General features: G+C 37.6%; 4 protein-coding genes across 11 annotated transcripts; 2 read left to right on the forward strand and 2 right to left on the reverse strand.

Annotated features, from left to right (window-relative positions):
* Positions 1-972: 972 nt before the first annotated feature.
* On the reverse strand, positions 973-2,368 carry RpL38 (ribosomal protein L38). Its single transcript, XM_086972953.1, has 4 exons — positions 2,302-2,368; positions 2,149-2,180; positions 1,402-1,588; positions 973-1,035 (listed from the first exon to the last, which is right to left on the reverse strand). Exons 2-4 carry the CDS (start codon positions 2,149-2,151, stop codon positions 1,010-1,012), a joined length of 216 nt encoding a protein of 71 aa, XP_086829079.1. The 5' UTR covers positions 2,152-2,180; positions 2,302-2,368; the 3' UTR covers positions 973-1,009.
* A 213-nt stretch (positions 2,369-2,581) lies between these two features.
* LOC111271542 (DET1- and DDB1-associated protein 1) lies at positions 2,582-7,809 on the forward strand. 5 transcript variants are annotated; one of them, XR_015315364.1, is made up of 4 exons: positions 2,598-2,836; positions 3,109-3,595; positions 5,734-6,579; positions 6,798-7,809. XR_015315364.1 is itself a non-coding variant. In XM_022852429.2 (3 exons), the coding sequence occupies exons 2-3, from the start codon at positions 3,351-3,353 to the stop codon at positions 5,876-5,878; spliced, it is 390 nt and encodes a 129-aa protein (XP_022708164.1). In that variant the 5' UTR covers positions 2,582-2,676; positions 3,109-3,350; the 3' UTR covers positions 5,879-7,809. The 5 variants fall into 5 exon arrangements, 4 of the variants coding, with proteins under 4 accessions (XP_022708164.1, XP_022708166.1, XP_022708165.1 ...); XM_022852429.2 differs by having other exon boundaries at positions 2,582-2,676; positions 5,734-7,809; XM_022852431.2 differs by having other exon boundaries at positions 2,593-2,710; positions 5,734-7,809.
* A 1,064-nt stretch (positions 7,810-8,873) lies between these two features.
* Positions 8,874-11,993, reverse strand: LOC111271541 (DNA replication complex GINS protein PSF1). The gene is made up of 4 exons (XM_022852428.2): positions 11,773-11,993; positions 10,815-10,967; positions 10,078-10,224; positions 8,874-9,584 (listed from the first exon to the last, which is right to left on the reverse strand). Exons 1-4 carry the CDS (start codon positions 11,862-11,864, stop codon positions 9,365-9,367), a joined length of 612 nt encoding a protein of 203 aa, XP_022708163.1. The 5' UTR covers positions 11,865-11,993; the 3' UTR covers positions 8,874-9,364.
* A 28-nt stretch (positions 11,994-12,021) lies between these two features.
* On the forward strand, positions 12,022-14,333 carry LOC111271540 (uncharacterized). Of its 4 annotated transcripts, none has more exons than XM_022852427.2 (3): positions 12,022-12,156; positions 12,427-12,561; positions 12,769-14,333. In XM_022852427.2, the coding sequence occupies exons 2-3, from the start codon at positions 12,435-12,437 to the stop codon at positions 13,695-13,697; spliced, it is 1,056 nt and encodes a 351-aa protein (XP_022708162.1). In that variant the 5' UTR covers positions 12,022-12,156; positions 12,427-12,434; the 3' UTR covers positions 13,698-14,333. The 4 variants fall into 4 exon arrangements, with proteins under 4 accessions (XP_022708162.1, XP_022708159.1, XP_022708160.1 ...); XM_022852424.2 differs by having other exon boundaries at positions 12,023-12,156; positions 12,380-12,561; XM_022852425.2 differs by having other exon boundaries at positions 12,023-12,156; positions 12,395-12,561.
* Positions 14,334-14,645: the final 312 nt, after the last annotated feature.

The raw sequence follows: 14,645 nt of genomic DNA on the forward strand, positions 1-14,645 counted from the left end.
TTTAGTAATTTTTGCACGTGTACTGACTTCTTCGACAACTAAAGAAAAATTTAATACTAGTGGCCAAACTTTCTTCAACCTTTTGAGGTGCTCGATGTTCTTTTGGAAATACAGAGTATTCAATTACATTTTTATTAATTAATTCGGATACTTTATCGTGACACAAGCCGCAGAAAGATTAGTCAACTAGAATTGTTTAGCCAAATCGAACGAAGTGGCTGCATAAAATTGATTAATGCTCTGGACCACAGCGCTCTGTCCCGAAAATACTCTGCTTCTACTTCGAAGGACCAAACAATAAACAACTCCATGCATTTAATTACCAAATCGTTGCGCTTTATGGCCAGGGTACTGCAGAGATACTCGTTACTAGGTTTTTAGTGTACTCCTTCTAACTATTTCAAAAACCACAATCCTGTCGTTGTTGAGATCCTCCACTGTTGAGACGACTAGGCATTAACATATTCAGTTCTTAATAACTTGTCAACCATGTAGGTGAAGAAATAGCATTTCTCATTGTTATAACTAAGATTAGTACACAACTTTAGAAGTAGCCCAAAGCTTCAGCTAGGATAATTTATGACAAAATTATACTATACTAATTAGTGCAATAATACGATTAAGTTCCTATTTCATCAGGCTATTCTGTTCTCTTAAATTAACATATGCTGCTCGTTCTTATCAATGCAATACGAATACATTGGTTTTTAGTCGTTCACAGATATTGAACAAGATGTTTCGTGAAATAATACTGTTAGTCTAAAATCGCTACCTATTCCGGCATACGGACTTCTCTGAGAATATGCAGATGGTTACCAAGTTTTCCTTTTTTTGTAACTGTCCAACCTAGTTCAGCATTCACCAATAGCGTATTACTAAACTACTTCATAAAAATATAACAAAACATGAAAACAATAATAGTAAAAGCTGAACTATTGACATTTTTCGCCTTACTAAAAGAAAACACAAGTATACCGGCCCGAAAGAACAGTCTCGTTCGACATTTTATTTATTTGAGCTCATTAACCTGGAGGCCTGAAACATAAAAAACGAAGGATTTGTTAGAATTGAAGAGCAGAGACAGAACGAACAGGAGCAGACAAATATAATTGTTCGCTGCTAGACTACGCATACATTAATTCATTTCATTTGTTTTTTTTCAAGTGCTTCAAATTAAAATTATAAACAACTGCATGATAAAAGCGATTGTCTAGCTGCTGAGCGTTACTAGAACTTACATAAAAAGCTTTAAAAAGTATCACATGCTTTAGCTTCATTTAGCTGACAAATTTTCTGTAGAAATATTGATTAACTTCTACGAAACTTTAATCACAAGCGAATGAGCTCTCGCTTTAAGGGGCTATATGTTCCCCTCACTTATTTTAACGAATAATTACGCACCAGGGGGAAGAGACTGTTTAAGCTTATCTGCCTTCTCCTTCTCTTTGACAACGATAGTGTAGAGGTACTTCGAGCACCGGACCTTGAATTTGGTCACATCGTCACGGTTCTTCTTGATCTTGACGGACTTGGCATCCTTACGCCGCGCCGTGATTAGGAAATCTTTGATCTCCTTCAACTGTTTAGGCTGTAAAATCATACGTTAAATTATCACAGCACACACGGACAGTATTAAGAACTGAAATAGCGAAACAAGTCCACTAAGTTAAGTTTTAAATTTATTAAGATAAGTTAAATCTGAAAAAGAGCTTTTCAACTAAACATGCTCATTACCCTGTCATTCAGCGGTCTTCCTGAGAAAAACTGCAGATAGAACATACTGCGTGACCCGTATATAATGTTAGGTTTTTACGGAACAACCACTACGATTAAATCGCGCATTTCTATCAGTATGGATAATGGAATCTAAATAAACAAAATTGTTTGAAATTCACTATTATACTGTCGTTCGTGAATATGCTAAACATTACACGCGGGGTTGATCAAATTGGTAGTATTGTATACGATATTTACTTTAAGCCTCTTGAAATTATATGATGAAGCAAAAATGTTTTTTTTTTTATATTTAAAAGGATTTTTATTTCAAGCAAACACTCCACTACTACTGGTATACATCTTTTCATCAATTAATTGCTGTAATATCACAGGCATATCGAAGTGAAGTAAAAAGCCTAGGTTATCTCTTACCATATTGATGATTTATGGAACGCCTAGTAAATCTGTGAATCATACACACAATATCCAGTATTAGAGTAAATTTTCAACACTTCTGTTTAACAATTGCACATGCACAATTTGCTAATATTATTACAATTTTTATAAAATCCAAGAAGAACCTACACCACGCCACAGTCACAGCCGAAAAAGGAAATCATACCGGAAACCATCCGCCATCTTGGCAAAACAAGGTTTGTTTTTATTTTAAACTTTGCTATTTTTTAAAGATTTGCTATTATTCTTAGCTGTTTTTCAGACTACAATTTACCTAATGAGCATGTCCGTTCATGCTAAGAAATCCAGACTATTTTAATGTAACTTTTTTGTTCGTTTTACGCCTAGAGCTTACAATTTACACATATTCTTTGTAACGCATAGAAACATGTGGCGAGAGCTTCCAGCTGACACAGTACCTAGCCGTTCGCTGCGTGTTATAGCGGGTGCTACTGCTTCTAAAGTCCTGCGTTCACGGAGAAGAACTTGTATTCGTAGTGTTAGGTGTGTGTTTTGCGTTCCAGAATTGTATGGCGTGGTACGAAAAGTGTGAGCAAAGATATGATTCTTGCAATTTCTGTCTCAGATTCTCTATGTAAATTCGTATCAGTAGCAATATTTGGGATTGTATATCTGTTTGGTAAGCTCGTCGCGTGCAAAAAAGGTAATTTAGCGATTGCTACTGTAGTTATTAAGCTATATATTTGGTTCTGCTAGCGCGACCTGAAGGTCTATGTTGTCTGTAGTAGCTGTTGACTAAACGCTAGGCAGCAGCAGTTCGAGTTGTGCAACTGGGTGGCCACTCGTGCATTTTACCTGTCTGTGTTTATGCAGCTCTGTTTGTCGTACATGGCGAACTTTGGCCTACACCAAATTAAAACTACGTGATTGCAGGTGGCTAGATAATGCATTTTCTCGTATTCTTTTTGTACGTAGGCGTGAATCGTTTCGTTCGAAAATCCCGCAAAGGCAATAGCGGAGCAGCAGTGCGCTACGGTGTGTTCCTAAACGAGCCTACCAATCCATGATTGCGGGAGTTTGCTGGATCTTATAGTACTGCATTTAAGTCTTCAAGGAAAATCAACAAGAAAGCGGACATTTGTAGCGGAAAACCGCATTGTTTAGTTGCGTGCAGTTCTACAGTGCAATCTATTTACCACCTCGAAGCCAGAGTCGTCATGTCGGTCGCAACTCGAGGCGGTGGTGGGACGAAACTGTTATTCTCTGCAGGACCCTCGTCGGGTCAAGAGAGCAAGTCGGCCCTTGCTAACCTACCTTCGTTTGACTCTAAGAATTTTTCAAAGTTTTTACCGTCTTCAGCGTGCCGTTCGGGTGGAGGGAAGCGACCCTCGGTGTATCTTCCTCTGAACGATCAGCCCCATACGCAAGTGATTACTTCGGAAAAAACGAATATTCTGCTCAGGTAGGAAAAACGCCAAATGAGTAACAACCTATATGAGAAAAGTCTATCATACTAAATTCTCAAAGACACACTAGCATGTCTAAATGTGAATCCATCATGTACTTACCATGATCAAATAGGGCGATGAGTAATAAACACGTCTTAAAACGCTGTAACTGCCGTACTAGTTAACACGCAATAGACGTGTTCTGTGGTAGAATAAACAGTTCCCACGTAGGACAAAGGGATTTTTGTTTAGATATTGCGTCGTGTTTCGTTTAACTGAAATATTGTTACAAAGCTCCGGAACCAGACTAGGTTACAGGTTTGAGCAATGGGGTGAGCTGTAAGTAACAGATAATATCAGAATGGGTACGTCCTTTATTATTTGCTCACATTGACATGGTGATATTGGTGAAAAAATAAACGAGAAGAACTCCCATGATATACTTTACCACGACTATTTAGTAGCTCAGATTTAACCTAGTGATAGGGGCCCGCACAGACTTTTCATCCGTTGTGCGGGCATTTGATTTTGCGAAAATTGCTAAGCAGATAGGATATATTCATGTTATTTTATAAAGAGATTCAGTTTTTCAGGGTTGCGATGTGTGCATTGCCGATACTGTGATCAAATTTAACTTTCCTTGTGTTTAAACTTCTCTAGAAATGCCTCCAATGCTATTACAATATTGCTTTTGATTAGTTTTGTCTCCTTCATTAGCAATAAAATCTGGTATTATTGCTGAGAAGTGCTCTATGTATAAGTAGCACTTAAATGGACTGATTTTTCACTACTCTACTGCCTGTTCCCAAGACGCCGGGACGGACCGATTATTTGGGCCATTATTTACCCGATGTGTGTCTAACGTGTATCGCTTGCTGGTGTAGTGAACGTTTAGTGGGCTATATTTTTCTTCCAGTATTATCTTCGAACCCGTTATACATCACAAAATGACTGTAAAAAGTGGCTTTTGAAGCTCAGTATTCTATTTGCTTGTACAGTTCGGATGTATAATAACAATCTAATTTTAAAATACTTCCAAATGTGTTTTGGTGACGGGTAACACGGTAATGAGGGCGGTATTACAGGCAAGTCATGCATACGTGACCTGTTCGCATCTAGATGAGACTTTTGTGTGGAGATCCCCCTCACAAGAAAGTATTTCCTCAACCGAGCGAATGGCATAATACAAAAAGCACTTATGTTCAAAGGGTGAAAGTGCGCTTTACTTTCGTTCAAAAAAACTTCAAAGCGGAAATTTATTAGGCGTTATAAATCGATGGTTAGCTAAGAAAAAATCTATAATATTCAAACATGTATTTCAGCTTTTTACGGCACAATAAAGAACAAATATTGAACAAATAATGAACAAAAATACCCAACATGGTAGCGTTATCAGCTGACGCACACGATTTACATCCTTAAGAAAGTTTCTCTGCTTTTTAAACATGACACCCTAGCTTTTTAGCGTAATATTTTTGTCAGGCAAATCTGGTGACAAGCAACACCGAATAACATTTATTATTTGATGTGGTTTTAGTAGATTAACAACGACAAAAAAGGATAATATTAGGTGTGTTAAATGAACCCAATCTAATTACAAACTCTCATCGGGGTTTGTAATTAGATTGGCATTGATAATATATCATAATGTCGAAGACTTCTATACATCTGTTTAGCTTGTTCAATAATACTGTGTTAATAAGATGCGTTTCTGCATCTTAATCGCGAAGTGCGTTGCTTTGTATCCGATGAAAGCTTTATTTGGCGAAGCGCAGATGCCTATAACAGAACTAGTATGGATACTAGAAAATAAAAGTCTTCAACATTAGATTTCTAGTATGTGCGAAACGAATTAAGTCTACTGAGCGCAATTGCTTAGTTCTATTATTCTATGCCACACCTCAACGACAGGTATGTGCGCATTTGAAAAACTTTCTTTCGTGGTTCCTACGATCTTTACGAAAGCTTTTTCAGTGAATAATCTCGTACAGTTTGGCTACAGCTATAATATTGGTCCGTACGTTAACCCAATTGTACTGTTATTAATCGTCAAACAAAGTTTCGGTTTTAAGTTTCTGTACGTGACTTTATAACGTCTAATAGCTTGGTAGATACACTCAGAACGATATTCTTTTGTTGCTGATATTTTTAGATACCTTCACTATCAGACTGGTCATAAGAAGACGTCAAAACGGCGCGAACCTTCACCGTCGGAAGAGGTTCCACGGAAGAGGGCGAGAGAAGAACCAACAACAACGGATATGGATACTAACGCTGAAAGGAGTGATGATGATTAAGTCCTCAATAACAACCCTCCATTCTCCCATTTCATTATGTACATTTCAGGCCACTAACAAAGAAAACAGTAAACACTACTACTATTATCATTATTACGATTATTATTATTATTATGGGTAGGAAATATCAACCACCGACAGCATGAAAACACGCGTGGCTTCTCACAGCGTTTCGTATCGTCAGCGTCTTGCACCCGACCAAGAGCAGAATTCAGCTGACCTTCAACTCTAATTAGAAAGGAACAAGGAACACTGTGCCGCTTAATCAACAGCTTTCCAACTCAGTAGCGCCAGCCACATACGTATATAGTATAGGCGTGAAGCCATAGTTATTAAGATACTTATCTTTTGCGGATCAGATCATCGTTACGACCTCGCCACAACGCTGCCGCGGTCATTTAATTGTGCTGAACATTCGGACACACCTAATATGTCCGGTTGGCATAGCACGGAATGTTGTGGAAGCCTAGCAAACACGGTTATCGAAATATTAATGTATCTAAATAATCAATTAACAGTTTATGAAGGCAAGTGGATTTTAATGAGGACAAAAGTAAAACAATAGAAATTCTGCCGTTATACGAATGAGGGGTCGATGAATGCACCAAGAAGGGAATTATCCCATTCCGATTCTTCCTGCATCCACGAGATATTCTTGCAGAAGAGAAAGTGAAATCAATTAACGCTTCTCAATGTTAGGTGTAAGTATGAGTAGCTGTAATTATTACTTTGTTTAATGTTGATTAAATAATAGGCGTTCCATCCTTCGGTCTACAGTATCGCTGTCTTAATCCATGCTGTCATTTATTTTCAAAAATACCGCCGATCCGCACAACACTTTTTAGAAACTAATACGATGTGTATGGAACCTTTGCTAAGGCTCGCAAATTCACAGTGCTTATGAATGATGAAATTGCAGGGCGCGAATGAACTCTGGTCGTGCTGGAGGAAATGTTGTGGGCCTCGTTTTTAAAAAAAACCGTAATATATATGTAGGAAGATTTCAACGTCACTTTGCGGTCGGACAAAAATAATTTATAGATAAAACCTATAGAAAAAAGATCATTGTATGTAATAAGCTTACTTTTCCAACAGTATCGGAACGTCTAAGTCACACTGTGCATACGTTAATGTACGAGCTGCAAATGAAGACTATCTTGTTTTCGATTCACCACATACATTGTAAATTTTGATGAGGCTAGTTGAAATTATTTACTCATGTATTTAATATTATTACTATTATAAATATTAATTATCGGCACAGTAAATATTAAGATGACCAGAAACGAGATGATTGCACGTATTCAAGCGTTGTATACAGGAAAGCGACTAGAAAGGTAAAACCTAAAAAAATGCAGTTAAGATAAAAAGCCGAGTGAGCATTGACTGACGAATGAGTGCAAGAGTGTGTTTTTTACATTGTTGTCCCTATGCCAACAAGTGTAAAATACTCGTGGACTCACATTAGGGATCATCGTAACGCAGTGACGGCCTTACCATTAAGCAACAATAAGTTGATTCAGTGAGGAGTACATCTAAGTGGCGTTCAAAAATGTGAAGTCCATCTTTTTTTGTCAAACCGAAGGACAAACAAAGGTATAGAATGGTACTAAAAGAAAAATATCAGAAATGCAACAAGCTCAACGAAACTTATGCCATTAGTAAGACGAGGTTAAATTTAATACAGCTTCCCATATAATAAGTTTTGGGAAAAGTAACTGAAATATAAAACTTCGGTAAAGGTGTTATCGCCTCCCATTCGCCAGCCGCTGCAGTGGTAATGTTCATAAGGTATAAGTAATGATGGAGCCTGAAGATAATAAGCAAGCGCTAACGAGTTGGAATACACCACGACTTTAGCTCGTATATGTCAATGACGAAGAAGCTACTCGTTCCATATGTAAATAAATTGACTCTAAATGTATAATACATTCCTTTGCGCTATTCTTGGCCGCTAAACGCGTATATCCAATGGTGATTCCTGCGATTTGAACGAACTGACTAAACATAGCAGATTCGTTATTGTGGAAAAAATGAGGCTCCAGGAAAGCGTATATTATGGGGAGAAGCTGGCAAAAACTTTGCAGTAGCTTACCTTAAAAATAATCTAAAAGTAAGTTAACACAAAAGGTAACTGGTTTCCTGTCTGTCTGTCGTGATAGAAAAAAAAACCTTTTCTTTTAAATAGCTGACCAGTTTTTTTTACTATTAGTTAATATATAATTTTCGTTTCATTAATCAAGTGTTATCATTAGATACTTTTCAGCGACATTGTAGAGTGAGCATTTCTGGTAAAATTATTGCACAACAGTTCATTTATTCTGAACCGACTTTCTGTTCTTTTTATTCTATAATAATGGGCAAAGTATGTTCGAAGAACGCGTGGTGATCGGAATGCGAATCCGGACATAGATACATGTCATTTTGTGCTGGAAGCCAGCCGTCTGATGGAGTGCATAATGGCGGTACTGGAACGTTTAGAGTATGAAGCCTACAGTTGTCATATTTATGAGCCGGAAAACCCCTTTATCAGTTACCTAAACAAAAACTCTCAGAAACAAGTATTTTTCAGATGTCCTATTTATTCTGAACTAATCTAGCTCTAGCACAAACATGAAAAGCGATCCAAAGGCTGCAGCAAGGCTCACAAAAATGAGCTAAACAGATAAGCGAATCATAATAGTGTGGCCACATAATACGCTCAGTGTAATTTATAACATTTTCATTCGTACAACAAAAAGCGTACGTATAACAAGTACGTATAATAATCAGCTGATTTAATAGACCTTAATTTCTGAGAATTGTTTGCTTGGCTTTTTTTAGGGACACTCGTGATGAGCTTAAGCCGTGAATAATTGATCAAAACTAAGCACTGTTCGGACTGTACGCAAACAGACTGGGCATTTATCTAAATCAGCTATCTAGAATTACAAGCTTTATCGAACCATAAACAAAAAGAGAGGCTAGTAGGAAATAGTAAAATGGTAACGGTAAATTCTTTTTTTTTTTTTTTTATAAAGAAAAAGGTATTCATTTTATTTGTGTAACTGTATTTACAACTCAAAGCAATAACCCATCATAGCACAAACCGTAAAATTTTAACGAGAATTAAAAAGGGATCTCGTTAAAGACAATGTCTATGCGTACCCGTTTATTGATATTTATTGACTAAACTTTATGCACAATACACGAATATTAGTCTTTTAAAATGTTACTAAGCTATAGAACATGGGAGAAACTAATTGATACAATTTTCAAGATAAACTTATTTCAACACGGACTAATTACATCGCAGAACTAGCCAACCACACTAAAAAGAACAAATACGTGAACGAATAATGGCTAGAATGGCATTAATTAAACGTGTACAGAACGCCAGTTACAATGATCTTTTTACGATACAAGAGCTTTAGGAGATTGTTCCCGATATGTTTCCGTCGGCCCGCCTGATCTGGCTGGGCTTTTCGAAAAAGGATTTTTATAAATCTATCCCACGACATGTTCCAACACTCCCTGTCGAATAAGTTTTTCACAATGGATTCGTTCGAGAAAGTGGGTCGAGTTTTTGGCGAGCACAACCACTTGGCCGTCTTCCGTTTCGAAATCACCATAGTCCTCGAGTACCCGTACCTCGATGTACAAACACTTCGGCGGTCGCGTATGCTGTAGAAGGTCAACGCCCATTTCGCCAATTGATGCCATATACCTACAAGCATAAAGTTGAAAAAAAAAACAAAAATATTATACAGGTACAATCGAACGCACTTTCAATTTGATTTGAGATTAGTCGGATAATTACTAAGGTGCCTCTGTATTATTGGAGGCATCTTCTGAAACAAAGTTTGCATGAAACTGAAAAAGAATTTTCGATCTTACCATGCCTCAAGTTTATAAAACGGTTTCTGTGTTTAAAGGAGAAGTATACAATCACTGTTTTCTATGAAGCACTCAAAAAGTATTGAAAACCCCTTTTGTTTTTCGTTAATCCTATATAGATTGTGAAAATAAACCAAAACCGGAACGCAATCATATAAAGCTGCCGGATAGCCATGCTCGTTCACTGTGTAAGTGTTTTGAGTTTTATCTTCGCTACTGCCATTAAGCATCGGTTCAAATGGTTGGCTCCCACCGCGAGATGGAGTGTACTTGGTTCTGAGCCTAGACTACTCCATGTGTACGAAGACTGACGCTCTTTTTACCTGCCAAGGGCTGAAGAGTAGTCAACGAACCACTTGTGTTCACCATCAGTTATATTCGCTTTGATGTCCCGAGGAAGCACAGGGCCGAAAGCCCAGCGAAGTTCGCGGATTACCTGCAAACGGCAGTTCAGATAAGCGAGAACGCATCTGACACAGTCAGATGCAGCAGTGCAGAAGCAAACGAGCAAATTGTGTTAATATAAATGAAGTCAGCAAACACAACTTTGTCAAAAAATATAGAATTAAACTGCTTGCTGAAAAAAATGGTCTTCTCAAAATAATAAATCTGGTTCTTACGAAACGAATTCGTCATGTTTTCGCTTAGCCTCGACTACTTCATATTGGCAACATTTTTCACAGAAAGCCCTATTGAAGACCAAGTACATAGCGTTCTATTACAGGACGTTTCTAGAAAAACATAGATCGTTTAAAAAACATTCTATTTTTCTACACGTATTGAGTAATGTACATTGCATAAAAGGGCTTGAATAAAATTGATTTCATTAGCACGGCACGGTGCCTAATATTATCATGCGCAATGTGGTTGGTAGTGTGGTATTTTAAATATAAATTTAAAAGGAACGTATCCTGTGACGATTTTAAACATCACGCAACTTAATATCAAGGTGGTACTACGTAGACAAGTGAAACGAATCCGACAATTCTGAGAAAGGAATGTGACTTATCTAAAAAAAAAATAAAGGATATGCTAAAAGCTATTGGTAGTTGATTTATACCTCCTGAGACGAAGGAGTAGCTGATGTCTGACGTAGAGAACAACATGCAGATCGGAAGCCGAACTATCCTGACGTTCAGAATCTGACGCGGTAATGACGCGAACGTCTTTTTGATTCTCTTCATTCAAAACATGCATCTCCTCAAAAATGTTCCTACATGAAATATAAAATGTAAAATAAATATTTCTTCTACGAAAATTCAGGGCATGAGAGTTGTGCGCCGATGACAAAGCGCATGTTTATAAAGAAACAGAAAGGTTTATCCATTAAATAACTACAGAACCTAAAAAAAGTATTCTTTATTCATGTTCTTTATTCACACAAGTTGTCCCGTAGGTGTCGTTAAATCTATAAGATATTTCGGCGCTATTTTTCGTTGCTCTCAATGGATGTATGCTATGAATGAAAGGTCGCGCTTAAAAAGGGCAACGGGAAACAGAAATGTTAACCTAAAATACTGTTCGGCTACCGTTATGACATATTAGTGGGCACATCAGCTAAAATACAAATAACATACGCTTATGGCAGTCCTTATATCTGTGTGTGTACTAATTATTTTGGAACGTGTCATCTATTTGAGAGGCAGCATCCTTTGTCTTCTACAAACTTTTAGCTAACGAGAACATTGTGAACTACTCAGCATTTTTTCAATGAAAATCCAAAGAGTTATATCTACATATATATGTGTCTGTGTGTGTATAATAGTTTTGCTCATGTTTATCGTCACAGACTAGCAATTTTACATCAACGTTTATGTGTATTATTTTTTAAGGTTTCAATGTCTCAATTAAATATAACAAATGATTCTATAAGAATGTAGAAGCAAATTCTAATTCTACATTTTTATAAATTTCAGTATATTTTGTTACCCATAATTAGCTAGTATACGAGAAATATCAAAAAATGGCATAGATTCGACCTTTTCACTTTTGTATAATGTTGCTCGTAATGTTCATACCTCATTATTTCCTCCCGTATGGGCTGTAAGAAATCTCGGCATCGTTGAACTTCCTTAATCAGGTTAAGTGCCTGATCAGCTAATGAAGTCATTATTTCTCTTTATAAAGATTTTAATTTTATAGCTAATTTTGCCGAAATCAGCAACAGCTGGCCCTGGCCATTTAGCGGGTAAAGCGAAGTCATACAGAAGAAGCTTAGGAGCGGTTTGTTTTGGTCCTCAAAAGCCGCGCTGTCAGTTATAAACGGTCAGTTATAAAACTTTATGTATTTAAGTGGTGCCTTTTACATAATAGTGACATCATGGCAGCAATGAGTGTGATGTGGACCATATAGGTTGACCTGGATGTTTTTAGTTGCTTTTGGAGTAACGCACCAATAACAGGTGAGCAACAAATTTAACAAGAGTTCATTGAAAAAAACTAAAACGCTTTCACAAACGAAAACAGTAGCTAGCTCTCAATCAAATTTTGTAAAACTGTAGATAAATGTGTGTCTGGGGAAATGTTTCCAATCAACTCTTTGTTCCTTGAGCATCGTTTTAGAATCCGTACGGTAAAATGCCCATCAATATCGTATTTTAATTCAGCCGATTCAACTGTCAACAGGCTTTTTTCTACAAGTTGTCTTAGGTAAAGTTTCGCGGTTGATTCAGGGAAAAAAATGCCATCTAACAGAGACAGAGTGCGTCCTCAAACTCCGGAAATCCGAAAAGTTTTGCAAGAATTACCGCAAAGGCCAGGCGAACCTTACGTATCAACATATTCACCATTGCTGCTTTTTTGTATTGGTAAGCTATTTTTCTGAATCTGTTTGCATAATTAGTACATGTATGCAAGTGAAACATTAAAATCCAACAATCGTGCAATAATAGCTTATTGAATGTTGTTGACGATAACTTTGACAAAAAGCTTATTCGGCTAAATTGTTTAACATAATACCAAGCAAAAGTAGCAATCGGTTTTTTTCCATTATTTTTTATCGATTGTTCTTCTAGATGACATTGATGTATCTGAACTACGCCGATATTTGGAAAGATACCGCGCCGATTACAATCGTCCGAGCTGGCCGAGCGATTTACTTGATCAACTGTACGGAAAATGTTCCGAATCCTTCGATCAAATCGAGAAGGCCTGTGAAAGCTTGGACAGACTATGTTCTATTGCCCGTTTTCTGTTTTCGAAATTTGCCTTTCGAAAGCGTGCATTTGGCGCTACGGGCATTATCAAATTAAGCTACCCTACTCGGCTACGCTCACAACTCGATGATAGCGTTTTGATGGTGACAGTTGTAGAAAGACTCACAACGGAACTGCAGCGATGGCGTGAAGGAGATGACGATCGAGTTTATAAGGCGAACGTGCTCTACACTCGCCGGCCGGGTCTTGCCGTATTCAGTATTGATCGTTACGATGCGGCCAACACATCGTCTTTGCCAGAGACGTGCCTGATCTACATCGTCGACGATATTCCTTCAATGTTCATTGTACCTTACCGTACGCCGATCAAAGTTATACTTAGCTCCTTGCAGGTGGTGCTCGGACGCCGAATACTGCCCCAATATGCTGAAAAGAAACTACCACTTTGTCAAGTCATTACTAACGAAGCAGCGAAACTCGGCCTTCGACGAGATAATTTTCCAGATTATCTGAAGGATTTGCTGCACTTTCAACCGAACACTTTGCGCCGGTTGGTTCGGGAACCCACTCTTACCAAGTATCCGGCCGAGCATTCCTGCCCATACAAAGAAGCCCACTTTGAAATCACCGAAGGTTTGGAGTTGACCGTAAAAGCTAAACAGGGAGCGAATCTTTTAGAGGTGTTATACGAAATGGAAAAAACGAATGAGATATCATTACCCGAAAAAGTTATTCATGAGCTGGCTAATGGAGCAAAAAACGTCTTTAAGCCGTTTGAGCTCCTCTGATATATATATATCCGAGTGAGTACCAGCAATGCTTCCTTTTCAAATGGAGGAGGGACGTTATATCGGCATAGTACGTGCATATACTTATAATGGCTGCATATTATACACACTTATATATACGTGCTGTATTTGTAGCTGTTCGAAGGTGGAAAAAGGCTTGTGTTGTTCAATAAACAATCGTGTGTATATTGCTATTTGAAAATTGTTTATCTATATGGAGATGATCTGTGAGAAAATTGTTTTATTTGTTTTACTCAAAGGGCCTTACGTCAATGACAGCAAAGGCATATTTCGTTGTCGTGCTCTCGGAATGGTCGCATGTGAGAGATCGCAAAGCGCTGTGGAGCTGTAACGAACCAAATTCACCGCACGGATAGCCACATTTAGGACTAATTTCGGTGTAAACTTTATGCCATTTGCATAGCAGGAATTCCTTCTTAGTGCCGAGAATCGAGCGTATTATTTTTTCCAATGGCATGAGCCAATAGTCCTTACGTGGTTGAGCTACTTGTCAGGTACAAACAGGTTTTAAGCATTCGGTTCACTAGTAAATAAACAAACGCTGTTTTTATTAATAATCTGTAGGTGGTGAAAATTTTAAAACGCTTGTATATAATAAACGTTTTGAATCATTAAGTCTTTCATTAATCATTAAGTAAGATTATGACTACTCCACTTAGGTGTAAACTCTAGATCTTTTTTACATGAACAAAAACAGAAATATCGCATAGATAACTAATAAACTCTATGCGTAGGCAATATATTTTAAAACTGATGTGGGCTATATGAAGTTCGCACGTATGGAACTTTTAAGTCGGGGCCCATATGAAGTGACCAGTTGTTTGAGGTCTGTCACGTAAAACACATGCACATTTCGAGAAAAACAAGAAACAAATTTAAGCTACTTCGCCGAGAACTGTGAAGATTAGCGTAAGTTCCTAAAGAAGT

The sequence above is a fragment of the Varroa jacobsoni genome, unplaced genomic scaffold (assembly GCF_002532875.2).
Source record: "Varroa jacobsoni isolate VJ856 unplaced genomic scaffold, vjacob_1.0 contig00750, whole genome shotgun sequence".
NCBI classification, from domain to species: Eukaryota; Metazoa; Arthropoda; class Arachnida; order Mesostigmata; family Varroidae; genus Varroa; species Varroa jacobsoni.

Coding starts and splice junctions, on each gene's coding strand:
- LOC111271540 (XM_022852427.2), top strand. CDS start 12,435: ATGCCATCTAACAGAGACAGAGTGCGTCCTCAAACTCCGGAAATCCGA. Junction 12,562..12,768: donor ATTGCTGCTTTTTTGTATTG/GTAAGCTATTTT, acceptor TTGTTCTTCTAG/ATGACATTGATGTATCTGAA.
- RpL38 (XM_086972953.1), bottom strand. Junction 1,036..1,401: donor TAAACAGTCTCTTCCCCCTG/GTGCGTAATTAT, acceptor TTTATGTTTCAG/GCCTCCAGGTTAATGAGCTC.
- LOC111271542 (XM_022852429.2), top strand. CDS start 3,351: ATGTCGGTCGCAACTCGAGGCGGTGGTGGGACGAAACTGTTATTCTCT. Junction 3,596..5,733: donor AAAACGAATATTCTGCTCAG/GTAGGAAAAACG, acceptor TGATATTTTTAG/ATACCTTCACTATCAGACTG.
- LOC111271541 (XM_022852428.2), bottom strand. CDS start 11,864: ATGACTTCATTAGCTGATCAGGCACTTAACCTGATTAAGGAAGTTCAA. Junction 10,225..10,814: donor CTACTCCTTCGTCTCAGGAG/GTATAAATCAAC, acceptor TGACTGTGTCAG/ATGCGTTCTCGCTTATCTGA. Junction 9,585..10,077: donor TACTCTTCAGCCCTTGGCAG/GTAAAAAGAGCG, acceptor TTATGCTTGTAG/GTATATGGCATCAATTGGCG.